We start from the raw sequence: 16,978 nt of genomic DNA on the forward strand, positions 1-16,978 counted from the left end.
AAGAGGGCAGGAGAGCCAGAGGTGTCCTAGAAGAGGCTGGAGGGGTGGGAAGGTGGGGACAGAGCCAGGGTGGCCCAGCGCGGGGTCCTCCCACCCCCCAACAGCAGGAGAGCCCGGGGAGGGCATCTCCTCCACACACCTGAGCACAGACTCCACAAACACTCTCAGGCCCTTGATGTGGATCCAGGCGATAAAGGCTTCGCTGAAATTCACCTTGAGCCACCGGAGCAGAGGGCCCTGCAGGGACAGGAGAGCAGGTGACCCTTTCTGGCCATTCTGCCCCAGGCCAGGCCACCAAAGGATGCGGGTTTTGACAGAGGGAGCCCTGAGCCGAGAAGAAACGCCCAGGGACCAGCAGAAGCAGCGAGTTGGCTGGGCAAGGCCAGGGCAGGGGCCCAGACCCGAGTTCTCACACGCATGGGGCCACCACCGACCGGGCTGAGGGGCTAGGCAGCCCCTGACCTCCGGGCTTTCAGCAGGCAGCTAGCAGGCTGTGGGGCACTGCGCTGCCAAGGAGCCCCCTTCTGGAAGGCTCCACCCCAAGTCCTGCCGTCATCCACCAGTTGCCAGGGGGATTGTCACAGCCCCCCTTCATGTGGCCACAGCCCCTCAGGGTCACAGCAGCTGTCACTACTGCTGGTGTGGCTGGTCCTCTGGGGATGCTCAGAGTCTTGGAGCAGAGGCTCTGAGCTGCCCCCTCGTGGCCTCCAACTGCCCACAAAGGTCAGGGGTGGGTCCAGCCAGGGCACCCACCACCGCCCCCCAAGCCAGGACCTGCCCCATCACCAGCCCCAGCCACCTCCAGCCAGGACAAAGGCAGCCTGACCAGCAAGCACCAATCATTGCTGGGGGAGGAGGGGAGGCCCGCTCCAAAGAGGCCCCTGCGGCTTAGAAGGAGGAAGGCGTGATTCTGGGGTCCTGAAATTTAAGACCTCAAAAGCCACACGAGATAACAGGAAATGCGAGATTGGCTTTCTCCAAAGCTGCCTGTGCGGGCGAGGACATGCAGCCAGGGACCCGGGGCTCCCGGGGGGGTTGCTTACCTCACCCTCGCCCTCACTCTCTCTCTCTCTGTCCGTCTGCCCCGCAGCGGGCCTATCGGGGTTACCTAGCGGGGTTACCTTGACCCTGTGGTCCGGGAAGGTGGAGGATCCCTTTTTAAGAGCAACACAGGAAGTTTGCTAAAGGCACAGAAATGATTTATTAATCTTTCAGCAAACGCGCAGCACAAACAAACAGAAATTGAGTTCACAGCCTGCAAAGCCCGTGAGGGCTGGCTCGGGACCACCGGCCCTCGGGACTTGGGTGCCACACGGGCCGGAGGTGTGATGAAGCCAGTGGCCCCAGGGGAGACAGGTGTTAAAGTCCTCGGGTTCCGGGTTCCAGGGCAGAGCCCACAGCCCCTCCCTGGCCTGGCCTGGCCTGGCCTCGGCCAGGAGCGCCCCCGCCTTGGCAGACGTAGGCCGGGAGGCATCCGTGGACCCAGCCCCACCAGCCAGACTGTCGGCCGTGTCACCCCCACGCCCGGCCCACAGTGCACCGGTCAGCTGTGCCGTGGGGACATGCCGCCTTCATCATCTGTCCCTGCAAAGCACGGGAGAATCCCATCCTGGGATTCTCAAAGGCAACTGAAAGCCGGGACCTAGCTCGTCTGCTCTGGTTGCCAAGTAACAAAGGGACGCAGGGCACTGGTCCTACCACCTCCACAAGGGCAAAGGGGAAAGAGAGTCTTCGCTGTCCCAGCTGGGCCCTGCTCGCCCGTGCACCACAGGAGCCTTGCAAAGACCGGTTTCCGAGTTAGTGTCTCCTTCAGAGCCCCACTGCCCCTCCACGGAGGCCGGGCAGGGTCCCCAGGGCAGCCAGCAGTGTGGAAGTCTACACCACAGGGAAAGAGCGCCAGTGGGCAACCTGAGACCCAGGCGCGGGCGGCAGGCTCAGGTCTGTCACCTCGATCCCCAGGGGGTCTGTGCCGGCGGCCAGCTCGGAGGTGGTGCCAAAGGCCCGCCCTGGACGCTTGTGGAAGCGGCCACTCTCTGGCCCCCTCCAGAGACATGAGGGCAGCGCGGGCTGGGACCAAGCATGGGGGGGAAAGCGCAGCGGAAGAGGAGGCTGGAACATTCCTGGGCTGTTGGTGCGGGGTGAACAGAGGTGAGGGAGGAGAGCCTCCGGGTCTCCGCTCTTGTTGAGCATCCCTCCTGGCCAGGGGCGTCCAGCCAGCCTCAGGCGAGGGGCTCCCGCCCTTGGTAAACTCAGGAGGGGGGGTGCCAGGCCCCGGAGCCTCAGCCTGAGCCCCACAGGTTGTGGATCTAAGTATATGTTCCCTTGCTGTGCACATGCGTGTCCACACGTGTGTGTGTGTGTGTGTGTGTGTGTGTACACGTGTGCCTTTCTGCTGGCGAGAAGGAGGGCTGAAATCCCCCACAGGCACCTTTATATGATCAGTTCCCGCTGCCTCCTCAAAGGGGGGCGCGCCTCCGAGGACCCCATTTCAGCTCCCCCCGCGCCCCGCTGGTTCCCACGCCTGAGGGGGTGACTTCTCTGGAGTCCTGTGCAAAGGCCCCCGACCCAGAGAGGTCAGGCGGGACGTGCAGAATCCCCCCGCCCGAGGTCGCACCAGACCCGTGGCAAACCCTCGGCCCCCCGGGAACCCTTGCTTTTCATCCAAACCCCCGCTCCCAGCCTCGTGCTCACACGCCGGCTTCCTCCGCCTGCCCTGCCTTGCTACACCCCGGAGGTCGAACTGGAAGCTCTGAAACCCCTTTCCAGTGCGGCTGGCAGGGAGGGGACCTGAAAACATCCCGCCCAGACGGGACCACGTGGCCGAGCCCCGCTCCGAGCTGGAGGACGCCAGGTCCGGAACGTGCCCATTTCACAGAGTCAGGGCTACACGGCTCACGTTCCAAAAAGGAAGTCCTGCTTGGCTCCCTCTTGAGCCCCGCTGCCCCCACGCCTGCGAGAGGCTGTGAGCGGCTGTGGTCGGGAGACTCTAGGAAAAGCCCCCGCTCTCGGCTGAAAGCCTAGGGGAGGTCAACACAGGCGCTGGTGACAGGGGATGTCACATCACGCCTGGGAATCACACCGATGAGGCGACTCCTGGCCGCTCTCTCCAAGGTGGCCGCCCTGCCTACTCGCAGCAGGTACTCCTGCCACCTCAGGGGACAGGCGAGGTCCTCTCCCGGGGCCAGGGCTCCTTCCCCTCTCAGAGCCTCACCTCCTCACCCCCAGAGTGAGCTCAGTGCCCCGCTGGAGGGCAGAGCCGGGCTCAGGGGCATCTCGCCCATCCAGCAGGTGCCTGGCGCTGGCTCTTGGCTCAGGTGTTGCCTCTCCGTTACCGGTGCTTGTCACCCTCCCCCAGACCCTGCTCTGGCAGCCCCAGGAGCACACGTATTCCTGGAGGTGGGGACAGCGGGGGCGGGGAGGTGGGGACCAGGCAGGAAGGGCCCGTTGGTGCAGGTGGGAGACCCCCACACACACACCTTGTGTGCAAATCCTCCCAGCCCGAACCCGATACTCACATATTGTTGCTTCTTATCCGACAGCAATCTCGTCATCTCTTCTCTCTCCCTTTTAACTTCGTTTTCGTCATAGTAAAATTCACGGACAGTGAATCTTAAGAGACACAAAGGGGAGGCTTTGGCTCAGAAGCTTCCAGTCGGAGCAGAGACCCCCTGGGGTGGAGACCAGCCCAGCCCGGAGAGACCCAGCCAGGCCGGCCCTTACTTGTTCTCTTTGGCTTTGGTTTTGAAATCATCAATCACTTTTCGAAACAGAGTCACGGTGAAGAGGCCGCCCTCGTTGTCCTCCGCAATCAGTCTGCGGGGAGAAGCGTTTGTCCAGCGGATGCACCACCAGGCCCCGGAGCGGGGCCAGGAGGAGCCTGTTTTCACCCGGGGCTGCAGCGGGGAGCCCGCGTCCCATCCGCCTGGTGGCCCGGGTGCTGGGGCCCCAGCAGGGCCGAGGCCGGGCATCCGCCCTTCTTCCCATTTCCTAACTCCCGGCTGTGTGGTGTTGGCGGCCTGCGTCCCCCTTTCCCGTCTCCTGTTCCTCCCACGCACCCTCTGGGCTCAGGGGCCTGCAGGGGATCTAAGCGCAGACCCCCGAGGTGAGGAAAAACTGAAGACGTGCCCAGATCTGGGGTCTGGCTCCCGGTCGGGAAAGGCCCAGAGCAAGCAGCTCCCGGATCTTCATTGCGTCGTGGGCGGAGCAGGGCGCCCCGCCTCTGATATGCTGAGCTCGTGATGAGGCCGGGCAGGGGTCCCGCTGGTGGAAGCCCTCCCACGATGGGCAACTCACGTTCAAGGTCACCATGTTTAACTAGCCACGTCCTCCCGGGACCACCTTGATGCAGGACCACCCTGGCTGCCATCCTGATATGGGGCCACCCGTCTAAGCGTCTTTGGGTCCTGCCGGCCAGGGGCTCGTGGGCATGGCGGCCAGGTCACCTTTCCTGCTTCTCAGAGCCCACACCTATAGGGGCTGCTGAGCCCAGGCTCCAGACACCTTTCCAGAATAATCTCTGCAGACTCTCAGATGCCCTCTAATCATGAAGGGCCAGGGGGTTCTAGTCTGAGAAGCCAAGCCACTTCCTGCACAAGCCTCTCTGGACAGGGGTTTCCAGCACTTGGCTGTGGAGAGCCAGCACCGGAGAGCCGGGAACGCACCTGCCAAGCAGGCCAGCTTTGAGGGCCAGCTCCTCTGCTGGTGTGCCCTTCTCCTCCGCAGATTCGGCTGCCCCCGCTGGCTCACTGCTCCAGCTCCCCAGTCACAGGCTGTGACTGTCCTGCTCCCGGCACCCCTCACTTCAGCCCTGATTGCTATCTCTGAGGCTGTGACCCTGGGAGACACAGCCTTGCGGCAGGTGCCCCAGGCCAGACACCTTCAAGCTGGGCTGGGAGTGGGCAGGGTTGCCCTCAGGCTGAGCTCCACGTGCTGGAGGCGGACAAACAGCACGGTGGCCCGAGACTCACTGTGAGATCATTTAAAGTGCCAAGATCTTTGAGACTCAGGAAAAGGCCTAGAGAATCACCAATGCCCATGTGCCCCCCCCCAGCCTGGGTGAGACGTAAAACAATTTTCATACGGTAGATGCCTCAACTGCCCTCCCCAGCTGCTTCCGCCCTGAGGGCACTGCCGTGCTAAGTTTGGCAGTTTCTCAATCTCAAACACCCCGTAATTCTGTGCGCCTGCCTTTCTCAAGTCACATGCAGCTTAGCTTCGCACTCTTCTTTTTTCTTCTTTTTAGGGCCACAGGTGCTGCATATGGAGGTTCCCAGGCTAGCGGTCCAATGAGAACTAGAGCTGCCGGCCTACACCACAGCCACCGCAAGGCCAGATCTGAGCCGTGTCTGCGACCTACACCGCAGCTCGTGGCAACACAGGATCCTTAAGCCATGGAGCGAGGCCAGGGATTAAACCTGCATCCTCATGGATATTGGTCAAGTTCCTAACCTGCTGAGCCACAGCGGGAACTCTCGTTTCCCACTTTTAGATCTTAAGGAAATGGCTTCGTGCTGTGTGTTCCTAGCTGCAACTTGTCTTACATGTAACATCACAGGCTGAGGGTTCCCCCTGCCTGCACCTCGAAATCGTTGGGTTCCCCAGCAAGGCTTCAACTGGCTCCTTTATCTCTTCTGCTGTCACTCTCCCAACCGTCACTGGCCGCTCCTGCTCTGGCCCCAGCAGGCCACATGCTAGGACTCTTTTCGTCCCCTGCTGGAGCTCTGCGACCATCACAGCCCAGCCTTTACTTGACCCTCACGGGGGTCAAGGCTGAGAATGGACAGCAGAGCTCAGCACAGGCCCTGCACGCACCGAGAGCCAGAAGGTAGTCTGCGGGGGCTTCCTGGAGGAGGGGGCAGGGGAGCAGATTTCTTAAAGCTGGAAGGAGGCTGGCACGTGCCTGAAGGTGTGGCAGTGAAGGAACTCCAGGCCGAGGCACAAGGGAGGAGGGCTGAGGACTCTGGAGGCATGTTTAGCGGTCAGGCGCCCTGAAGCACCCACACATGTGCACCTCAACCCCAGGCCCTGGGGTCTTACTTACTTGGTTGACCGAGGGACCACCATGTCCGAGAGGGATTCGTAGGTTTTTTGCCATTGTGAGTAGCTCGGTCTGCAAGAGTAGAGAATCAAGGTTGTGGGCATCCATGAGAGAGTTTCCTGTGGCACGGTGGGTTAGGGATCTGACACTGTCACTGCAACAGCCTGGGTTGCTGCTGTGGCATGGGTTTGATCCCTGGCCCAGGAACTTCTACATGTTGCAGCCAAAAAAGGGGAAGCAGCAGAGTTCCCATTGTGGCTCATATGGTTAAGAACCCGACATAGTGTCCATGAGGATGCGAGTTCGATCCCTGGCCTTAATCAGTGGGTTAAGGATCCAGTGTTGCTGTGGCTGCAGTGTAAGTCGCAGATGTGGCTCCGATTGGACCCTTACCCTGGCAACTTCCATGTGCCTTGGGTGTGGCTGTAAAAGGAAAAAAAGGGGGGGGGGCATAAGTGGCACGTATCTTTTCCTGAGGGACGGAGGGGAGCAGGACTGGGGACCAGAGAGTCCCAAGCATCCCCCGAGGCTCTGCAAGGACCCTGGGGCCTCCCCCACCCCCATCCCAGGCCCAGCCTCCCCATGAGACCCCAGGCACCACGAGGGGCCTGCAGGGAGGACGCAGCCAGAGATACCTGGGTGACCATGGGCACGCCCACGGGCCTCTCTGGACTCTGGACAAGGGAATAATAACAGCCCCCCGACCCCAGGCTTGTTGAGCTCTGGCATCTGGCACACCGCGGATGCTCAAAAATGGCTGCTTCTGTCCCTATGACTGCCACCAGCACTGTCACCTGCCTCCATTACCCCCGTAGCTACCATTCACGGCCCTGATCCCCCTGCTTCCTCTGGGCTGGGCAGGGTGAGTTTCCTCCTGCGATCACCAACCCAGGCTGAGAACCCAAACCGCCACCCTTCCTGGCCCGCTTACTTGGGGACAATGACCAGCAGTGTGATCAGATACTCCGAATCCAACACGAAGTCGTCTTTGCTCACAATGTCGCTCAGCGTCCGAGTGAAGAGGTTTCCCCTGAATCCACGTGGGACAAAGGGTGTGATCAGCAGAAAGGCACACGGGGGCCGCGGGGCCTGGGCCCACGGGAGGCGCGGACCCCTGGCACACCCACGGCACGCAGGTGCTGGGACCGCGGGGGCAGCAGGAGACGGGAAGGTTCAGGATGCTCCCCAGGGAGGGGCGGGGGCCCTGAGCCAAGGGCTCCCCTCCCCAGCCCCCAGCTCTGCGTCTGGGCGGCCTCAGATGCTACCACCAGCCACCGGCGCTGAATCTGACACCTCGGTCACCGGTGCTGCCCCGACACAAGCGGCCCGCTGTTGGGAGGGGCTCGCTGGTGGCAGGCAGCTTTGGTTACTCAAGTGGCAACGCGGCGGCCAGCTCCCAACGCCGCCTGGGCCAGGCTGGGCAGAGACAGGCCCAGAGAAGGCTCCGTCTCACTTTACACGCCTTACGGGTCCAGCAGCCAGGGGACATTCACCTGAAGTCGCTGTGTAGGTGTCCAGTGGAACCCGGGCTTGCCCAGGTCATGGTATTTTTAGTACAGCGATCCAGGCTGTTGCATCAGCAAATGGGCCAAAACACGGCCCACAGCGTCAGCACGCGGACCACGAGGTAAACGAACCCATCAGTGCTCGTCGCGTCCCCAGGAGAGAGCTCGCATGCCCTTGGCCTCAGCTGGGTCTGGGAGCTGAGATCCCCCATCCGGCCACTGCACCCCGCAGCCGAGAGGAAAAACAAAGCCGTCCCACAGAGGCTCTGCAGCCTGCCGCGACGAAGGCTTTCTGCCCAAAGCTCCCTTCCCTGCCAGCAGAATCAGATCCAGAGTCTGGGGAGACGGGGAGGACCCTGCACGCCACTGCAGCCCTGTTCAGGAGCACGCTCCAGCCTCCCTAGCAGGAGCTCACCTGGCTTCTCCTTACATACCTCCCACAACATGGCGCTCACTACCGCTCACGCCAGTCCTAGCGTGACCCTGGGTTTAGGCTTTTTCTCTGGATACCAACCCCCCATCTCGGGGACTGTTGTGTCCACGCCCCCTCACAGCCTCTTCCTGCCCAGTGTGGGGGACACCCCAGGGGACCTCAAGGAGCTGAGAGAGGCTGGGAGACACAGGGAGACACCTTCTGGCATCGCGTTCCTCTCTGGGCACAGGCAGGGAGCGGCCCCCGTCTTCCCTCCCTCTCATGCGCCCATTCCTCCCAGGCCAGCAGGCAGCTGCTCTGTGTCTGGCTGGCTGGCACAGACGCCGGCTCACCCAGTGATCTGAAAGCACGAGCCGGGCCGCCGCCCTGCCCCGCCAGGCTCGAGGCCCGGAGGAGCGCGGAACACCCCCACTCACATGGATTTCTTCTCCAGATTCTCCAGGTTTGTCTTCAGAGTGTTGTAGGCGGCGGTTCGGGACTTGAGGTCCGTCTCAATCTGTGCCAGTTGCTGTTTGGAAAAGCAAGCATTTAAAGATGTGGTTAAACTTTTAAAAATTGCTGCCAATTTGCTCCTGGTGCACTTAAGAAAGAGCCCTGCCTCCTGCCTCGTTGCCAGGATGGCTTAGGTTTGTTTCCTCTGCTCTCCCAGGTCTTCCAGCCTTTGGTCCCCAGCGAGCCCACAGTGAGCTCCCGGGAGGCAGGAAGGGATCGATACCCCCCTTTTGCAGATGTGAGGCTCGAGACATAAATGCCTTTTTCCAGGTTGGCTCGGCCCGCTGAATCCTGTCCTGCTCTCAAGCCCATCTCAAACTGTCAGGGCCCCCACGGCCCCCCCTTCCACCCGCTCGCAGGCTCTGCCGGAAGCCAGCTCGTGCTGACCGCCTCTGGCCTCCCCGGGCACCGGCCACGGCCCAGCGTCCTGGCTCAGCTGCGCCCGCAGCAACCCCTTCCTGTCCTGAGAAGGTAAGAAGGCTCTTTTCAGTGTGGAAGCAGGTCCCCGACCTGCCATGAAGAATCCTCCCACATTCTGGAAGTTTCAGGAGCCTGTCTCCAATGCCCTCCTGCAGTGGGCAGGGAAACGAGACAACCAGAGGCAGGGCCGTCTCTCCGGACGCCTGGCCCCAGGGGCCCCACCTGCCCTGCCAGGGGCGATAACAGTGAAAGGAAAATGCCCACCAGGCCCAGCCCAAGGGATGCCCTCAAAACCCAGCAGCGGTTACGACCATCACGGCCAACGACGGTCTCGAGGTCCCTGAAGCCAGCAGCTCGGCACAGAGTCCTTCTTACACATGGAGCTGTGGGAAAGCTTTACAGACCCACCGGCCCCGTCCCCAGGGCTCACTCTTCAACAGCAGAGGCCACAGCCACAGAGCTGGTTCAACGCCCGGCACCCACGCCATGGAACACTGTGCCATGACACACAGTGGCCGCAAGCTGGTCCTTGGGACTCCTGGGAGACGTGCTCATCTCCTCCCTGTGCCCTCCTCAACCCCAAGTTCAGGGGCACCTCCCTGCTGGCTTGCACTTGGTCCTTTCTATAGCTGGGAGGAGCCACTTTGGACGTTTAAACCCTGGCTACCTTTAGGGAGATTAAAAGGAACAGAAGTGGGGGTGGTAGGTGATGCCTGGGGAGGCCTTTAATGTTTTTAATCTTTCCATTTTGATTATGCTTTTTTTTTTTTTTTTTTAAATGGCCACGGGTGCAGCCTGGCCAGGGATTGAATCCAAGCCTCAGCTGCAGCAACACTGGATCCTTCAAACCCACTGCACCCGGCGGGGGATTGAACCTGCGCCTCTGCCTCAATCCGAGCTGCTGAAGTCAGGTTCATAGACCACTGCACCACAGCGGGAACTCCCTGATTATGTTTGATTTTTAAAATAAGATTTATAACTTTTTTTAATGTTTAGAACCCTCTTGCTTTAAATTTGGAGGAAATTACAAAAGCAGTGCACAGAGGGCCCACAACCCCGCTCCACCCACTGCCAGCGTCTCATCTAACAGGATAATACCGTACCTAGGAAATCGACATGGGAACAAGCCACAGGTCGTGATTTTTAAAATAAAATTTCTATTTTTTCAAAAAAAAAAAATCCAACAAGTAAAAAATTCCACCATGTCCTTATTCTGATTTTACCACAAGCCAATGAACAACTACAGAGGGGGTGTTTAGAAACCGAAAAAACAGTGAAAGAAGCTAGGGCTTTGGAGCCACTCGGCTGAATTCGAAAGCCGGTCCCAACTCTGGCTGTGTGACGTAGTGTCAGCTCCTGAACCTCTCTGAGCCGAGTGCCCCAGAAGTACCAGGAGCTAATACAGTCCACGAAGCAGGTCATCCAGAAAGGCAAGTCCTTTCCTCCACCAGATGGAGCCCCTCAAAGGCCGCCTGGGTCCGGGCCATCGCTGCAATTCCCGGCAGAGCGGCCGGCCCCAGGCAGTGCTTTGAGAACGTGTCCAGAACCAAACCCCCCAGCCCTGCTCCTTCTGGCACGTGGCCGGCAGGCAGTCCCATCCCTGAGTCCTGAGACCCCACGCACCCCCTGCACAGCACCCGGAGATGCTTCAGGAGGTGCAGACACCAGCAGCCGGGGCCCCGAGGGGGTCGGCACGGAGCAGGCCCCCAGCGGCCACCGTGGACATGCGTGTGGTGGAGACAAGACACCGCTTGCTATGTTACACCAGGAGATTTGGGGGCCTTCTAGAAACTACAGCGTGACCCACCCGTGGAGACAGCGCCCCCCCATCCTCGCACCTCTGCCTTAAGGGAGGCAGGTGGGCTTGATTCCCAGCTGTTGCGAGGGTCCAGGCCCAGCCCTGCCGTATCAGCAAGGGGCACCTCCCAGGTGGGGACACCTGCTAAGGTCACATTTGGTGAAGGGCAGTCCTCAGACTAGTTAAGTCTCTAGTTAACAGACTCAGACGTCGCATTGGGGGAACAGGCCTGAGCCAGTGCCGTGGGCGTCACTGAGCGCTCCTGCTGCGGGACAGGGCGAGGGGTCAATACCCTGCCCCACTGGCCTCAGAGAGCTGGTTCCTGGTGCTGGAGCCAGGCCTGGGCTTCCTCAGAAGCGGTGCCAGCCACACAGGACAACCAGGACCCGCATCCCATGGCAGTGTCATGCTTCATCGCCTGCAGGATGCCGCCCAACCTCTCAGCAGCCTCCCGTCCCATGGGGGTCATTCCAGGCACACGGACACCGCCTTCCAAACCACTGCCCGCCTCTCCCACCCTGCTTTCTGCCAAAGCCACTCTCCGGGTCCCCGGACTGGAGAGAAACCAGGTTCTGTCCTCTCCCACTGCTCGGCTCCCCCCTCTGCTCCAGAGCCCTCATCACTGCCTGCATCCTCAGAACAGCCATGCCGGGGGCGTGGGGGGCACGGGTGTCCCCAGGGGACGCAGAGCACAGCCCTGACCACCTGGCCTGGCTCGGCCTGGCCTGGCACGTGCAGGCAGGTGCAGCCGGCCCACATGCCACCACGTGCTCCAGGTTGGGGGTGGAGGTGAGCAACGCCCTCCTGGATGCCACACCTGGCACAGGTGCTCTGGGAGTCCCTCCTCTCGGGGCCTTCTGGAATCACTGCCCAATTGTCCCAGGAGGAGCTGGGACCTCTGTGATGCAAGGGGTGCCCAGTGAGCCGTACCTGGGCTCCCCCGCATTCCCAGGGCCCTGCCGGCAGGGGACCCGAGGGACTGCACGGGCTGGGTCGCAGCGGCCCTTCTCCTTGGCCCAACCCGCCTGGCCACACCTGGGTGACTCGGCTGCCCTGGGACAACAGAAAGGCTCTGTTCCTGGGCTGGCCGAGATGTGCGCCCAGCCACCCAGCCAGGAGAGCTGGCATTTCAGGGGCCCGGCGTATCTTGAAGGGAGAGGGGACAGTGTTCACAAACCATCAGCCTCAACTTCAGAATCCCCATCAGCGCCCACCCTTGGGGAAAGCAGCAGGACTCCACAAGTGGCAAGACGCCCACAATGTCCCCAGAGGGATCTGCCTCGGAGCTTTTATTCCGGAAGCAGGAGCTGGAGGCCGCAGCTCAGAAATGGCACCCCCACGGGCAGCAGGCGCTGGCCCTGCTATTGCCACCAGTAGTGGGACACCTCCCAGGAGTTAGGGCTCCTAAGCCAAACTTTCCCTCCCCCCCAAGCAGTTTTGGCTAAGTAAACAATCACCTTTCGGGGAGGGGTGAGGTATCAGGGTGGGGCTGCTTCTTTCAAAGGGAACCACAGTGGAGTTCCCGCTGTGGCTCAGCAGGTTAAGGACCCGACTGTGGAGTTCCCATCGTGGCACATCGGAAACGAATCCCACTAGGAACTGTGAGGTGGTAGGTTCGATCCCTGGCCTCGCTCAGTGGGTTAAGGATCCGGTGTTGCTGTGAGCAGTGATGTAGGTCACAGACACAGCTCAGCTCTGGCATTGCTGTGGCTGTGGTGTAGGCTGGCGGCTACAGCTCCAATTCGACTCCTAGCCTGGGAACCTCCATATGCCGCAGGTGAGGCCCTAAAAAGGGGGGGCGGGGAGTGAACAGGGACTGGGTCTGGAGTCAGAACCCTGGGGGCTCAGAGCAGCCAGGGGAGAGGGTCCTGGAAGACGCAGCCGTCCTGCCGAGTAACAGGCTTGGAAGAGGTGTAGTGAGGGCAGGTGGTCACCAGCCCGGTCCCAGGGCTGCCCTGAGACCTGGGGGTCTCTGACCTTGCCCGGGGCATGCACGGCTACACCTCAGACCCACTGGGCCGGGCAGGGCTGGCCGGAGGCCAATGGGGAGGGACCGCGCCCAAGGTCATGAGGCAAGCACCCCACCCAGCGTCCCATCTCCTGGAAAGACCCTCCCTGCCTCTCCAGGGTCCAAACACGTGTCGATTGTTTATGTCCCCAGTCTCAGAAGTTTGTCCCCCGAGCAAGGGCCTCTCTCTTACCTTTGCCAGAGTGTCCACCACGCTCACCAGCGGCTGCTTGACAGGATACTTGGCCATGTCCCACTCGAAGTGGGTCACGAAGGATGTTAAGTCAGCTGGAAGAAGAGGGGCACGTCTCAGCGGACGAGCGGTCTTCCCACGTGTCCCGAGACCCAGGCGGCCACACCTTGGCCAAGCATCCCCACTTCAAGCAAGGAAGCACTCAGAGCAACAGAAGGACGGACTCCCCGACCCGGGGCTCCTGGGAGCACAGGCATGTCCCGTGGGAGCAGAGGGCTGAGCCAGCCACCAGCCAGCACCCCGGCCAGTCCCCAAGACCCTCGGAAAAGCCGGCCACCGTGCAGGGGCGCCCTAACAGGTGCTCCCCCGTGCCCACACTCCAACTCAGACAGCTCGGGCCGAGTTTGATATTCACGTAGACAAGCTGGAAATGCCTTGGGGCTCAGGGTGGGGAACCCGCCTGCGGGAGGCCAGAGGTGTCTTTGAAATGCTAATGATGACGACTAATGACGACCGATTCAGCCGACGTCTAACCGCGGTTTAGACTGGGCAGGTCACCGCAGTGTTTCATCTAATTTACACTCCAGCCCTGTTGGGTATTGTCATCATCATTATCGCCACGTCAGAGGAAGAAACGCTGGCACAGGGTAAGTCACATAACCTCCACCAGAAAAGGAGACAAGGAACGCGGGGAGCCGGCAGCACCCGCTCCTTCCCTGCCACGTCCTCATGCACAGCCCTGCTGCAGGGGGACAGGGAAGCCACGGTCCCTCGGCCCTTCACAAGGAGCCAACTCCAAGACCCCAGAGGGGTCCTTCAGATTCCAGCGGTGTCGGGATTGACGAGAGCGCCTCTGAGACGCCAAGGGGGGGGCCCCCCCGACGCAGGTGGACCCGGGTCCTTTAAGGAGACACCACAGCCCCCCACCCCACCCCACCCCCGCCCCATGCTCACAGCAAGGAGAGGCCCTGTGGGCGCACAGCAAAGGAAGCAGGTGCCCACCAGGCACCCAGCCTTGGCCTCGGACCTGCAGCCTCCAGAGCTGTGAGATAAAGGTCCAGGGTTTAAGCCTCCCGTCCGTGGTATGTTGATGTGTCAGCCCAGCTGACTCCTACAGGTGTTTGTATTCGTTTGGTTTGAATGTGGGTTTGGGGACTGCCACACTAGTGCAGGGAAGTCACGTCCTGGGAAGGATCCAGGCCTGGGAGGAACTGAAGGAAGGCCTAGGTGAGAGCAGGTGTGGCCTCAGAGGCCCTGAAGGTCACAAAAGGCTCTCCGTGGCCGTTGGCTCCCCCATCCCCCTACTGAACCCTACACCGTGGGCCAGGCCCTGGGCAAGCACGGCGGGCACCCACGTCCCATGCCAGCCACAGGCTGCCCACCCCACAGGCCCGGGACCAGCCTGCCTCAGGCAGATGCCCGGCAGGTGTGGGAGACTCCTCCCACTCCCCCCCCAACCTCCAGACCCTGCCAGCACAACCTCTCAGCCCTTCTCTCCCTCTCTCTCGACTGCGCTTGTGCAAAACATCAGGCTGAAGCTGAGCTGCTCCTGGAAGCCTTGTCCCCCACTTCTCGCTGGCCTGGGCCCCTCACACTAATCAAGCCACCTTTGATTCTCTCATTCTTTCAGCCTCCTTGAGGGCTGATGACTCTCTCTGTGTCCTCAGAGCCAGGGACAGTGCCCACGGGGAGCAGGTGCTTCACAGAAGCATCTTCCTAGTAACTTTGGCTCTTGTGGGGCTGCTTGGAGCAGCTACATTTCAGATGAGCTCTTATCTCCAGGCATTTTTGCCAAATCCAAGGCCTTTGGGCAGTCAGAGCACAGCACGCCCGTGGTTTGCACTCCTGTCACAGCCTGGAAGGCTGTGGGTCTGTCCCCCAGGCCTCTAGCCCGTGGAGGTGAAGCAGCTCTGAACGGCCAGCACCCCGCACAGCGCCCGGGACTGGCACAGGGGCTGATGGAGGAGGAGGCTCCTTGCAGAGCCTCTGGCAAGGACTCTGGCTCCCTCCTCCTCTGACCCCTCCGCTCCCGGGTCATCGGGAACACCAGCTCCAAGGCGGCCGAGTGCACACCCCCCCCTTGGTGACCATGTGGTCTGAGGACAGTGGTCCACCTAAGAGAGCGGCAGCCCCCGGGCCTTCCTGCGCTCCCAGCCCTATCTGCTCCCCTCCCCTGGCCGGGGTCAGGCCTAGTCTCCAGGGGCTTGGAGCGAAGGCCTGTCCCAGGCAGGCTCACCCCGAATCAAAACACACTGTACACAGGCGGCTGCCCTGGAGCAACAATTGACCTCACCCAAGAACCCAAACAAGGCCTTCCCGGCGGCAGCGTGAGCAGCCGGGCCTTTGGGAGGTCACGGCTCGGTGCACGTTCTAGGGCCCCGGCCAGACCTCGGCCTGTTGGCTCAGACTCTGCTGCGATCAAACGTGAAAGTGCCCTTCCCTGCACGAAGCAAAGCGCAGCAAGAGGCCCACGACCCACAAAAACAAAAGGCGCTGAAGCAAAGAGTCCGTAAAGGGATTAAGTCCATTGATGGGGGAGAAAACTGACCCTGGGAGGTGACCTGCCAAGGTGACCAAGGACCAGGCCTGACTGCTCTGAGGCCAGTGCTCCTGGGTGTAGCTTGGGGGAGGTCAGATTAAAATCCCACCTGCTGGGGGCAACAGTGAGCCCCTCCAGTTAATGCCCTCGGTCCCTAGCGGCGCAGGTGCTCTGCACAAGGCAGAGGTTTCCCGTCGCCCCCAATCGTGTCAGGACCCCCTGAGCGGTCTCTTCACTGCAGTACTTTTCAGAGCCTTTACTAGGCAAAGATACATCACGAATGCTCAGGAGCCGGCCATGAGCCCTGCCCTAGCATCCTTTTTTGCACAGGGCTGGTGTGCAGAACAAGCCCGGGAAGCTCTGACCTTGAAGGTCATGGGGCCCCAACTCCCTGGAGGCCTTTGAGATAAGGAAACACAGACAAACAAATAAAGCTGAATTTCCTCCTCCTGAGAAAAGAGGCAACTCTGGCTCTTAGAGGCATTTGGGCTGGGGATGGATACTATGTGATAGTAACACTGAATTTCTTCTTCTTTTTTTTTCTTTTTAAGGCCGCACCTGCGGCATATGGAGGTTCCCAGGCTAGGGGTCAAATCAGAGCTACAGCTGCTGGCCGACACCACAGCCACAGCAACACGGGATCCCAGCCACGTCTGCGACCTACACCACAGCTCACAGCAACGTCAGATCCTTAACCCACTGAGTGAGGCCAAGGATCGAACCCCAACCTCATGGTTCCTACACGGATTCGTTTCCGCTGTGCCACAATGGGAACTCCAGAACATTGAATTTTAATTCTCATGAATTTTAAGTAGAATGCAAGCATTTTGATCATTATTTTAATGTAAGCTCAAATCCTCAAGACTGCGTTTTTATGCAGAACAGTAGCTCTCTAATGCTAAGTAGGCTCTTCTGTTTAGGGCCCTGTGGGTTACGTGCTGGGAAGTAAGATCTGCTGATCTATTGAACAAAATAATTTCTTTTTCGTTTTTGAAAAGCTTTCTGTCTCTCTCTCTCTTTTTTCATTTGGCCACATCTTCAGCAGATGGAATTTCCCAGGCCAGGGATCAAATCCAAGCCACGGCTATGACCTATGCCACAGCTGTGACCAATACCACAGCTGCGACAATGCCAGATTCTCAAGCCGGTGCACCACAGCGGGAACTCCTATTGAAACTCTTATTTGCCATAAACCTGATAACCGTATTTTCCAAAGCTGTTGATTGGCTTTGGCTATATTGATGAATAGTTTGGGAGGTAAAGCTGTTCTCTTTTTATGAGCAAATCTATCAATTTTCTTTTCTTTTTAAAATTATTTTTTTCTCCTTTTAGGGCCACACCCACGACACATGGAGGTTCCCAGGCTACAGGTCGAATTAGAGCTGTAGCTGTTGGCCTACGTCACAGCCACAGCAATGCCAGAACCTTAACCCACTGAGTGAGGCCAGGGATCGAACCTGCATCCTCACGGCTGCTCGTCAGATTCCTTTCCACTGAGCCATGAAGGGAACTCCATTTTTTTTCTTTTCTTTTTTACATTTTTCTTTTTCTAG

At 60.1% G+C, this 16,978-nt stretch overlaps 1 protein-coding gene across 19 annotated transcripts in view; it reads right to left on the reverse strand.

Annotated features, from left to right (window-relative positions):
- The window catches only part of ATP6V1C2 (ATPase H+ transporting V1 subunit C2), a 50,390-nt gene that overhangs the window by 2,823 nt on the left and 30,589 nt on the right, over nucleotides 1–16,978 (reverse strand). For 14 of the 19 annotated variants that reach the window (XM_085019971.1, XM_085019970.1, XM_021087845.2 and 11 more), the window contains 8 exons: nucleotides 12,887–12,981; nucleotides 8,392–8,483; nucleotides 6,969–7,067; nucleotides 6,041–6,109; nucleotides 3,721–3,813; nucleotides 3,516–3,609; nucleotides 1,044–1,181; nucleotides 140–237 (listed from right to left, as the gene is read on the reverse strand). In XM_085019971.1, coding sequence (XP_084876097.1) covers nucleotides 140–237; nucleotides 1,044–1,181; nucleotides 3,516–3,609; nucleotides 3,721–3,813; nucleotides 6,041–6,109; nucleotides 6,969–7,067; nucleotides 8,392–8,483; nucleotides 12,887–12,981 — 778 coding nt within the window. Of the gene's footprint in view, nucleotides 1–139; nucleotides 238–1,043; nucleotides 1,182–1,303; nucleotides 1,876–3,515; nucleotides 3,610–3,720; nucleotides 3,814–6,040; nucleotides 6,110–6,968; nucleotides 7,068–8,391; nucleotides 8,484–12,886; nucleotides 12,982–16,978 lie in introns of those variants that run through there. The other 5 variants (XM_085019976.1, XM_005655276.4, XM_085019975.1 and 2 more) reach the window with 2 other exon arrangements.

Source organism: Sus scrofa, chromosome 3, assembly GCF_054392235.1.
Source record: "Sus scrofa isolate SSC_HxYL_T2T_F1_AM1 chromosome 3, Sscrofa_HxYL_maternal_Yorkshire_Landrace_v2.0, whole genome shotgun sequence".
NCBI lineage: Eukaryota > Metazoa > Chordata > Mammalia > Artiodactyla > Suidae > Sus > Sus scrofa.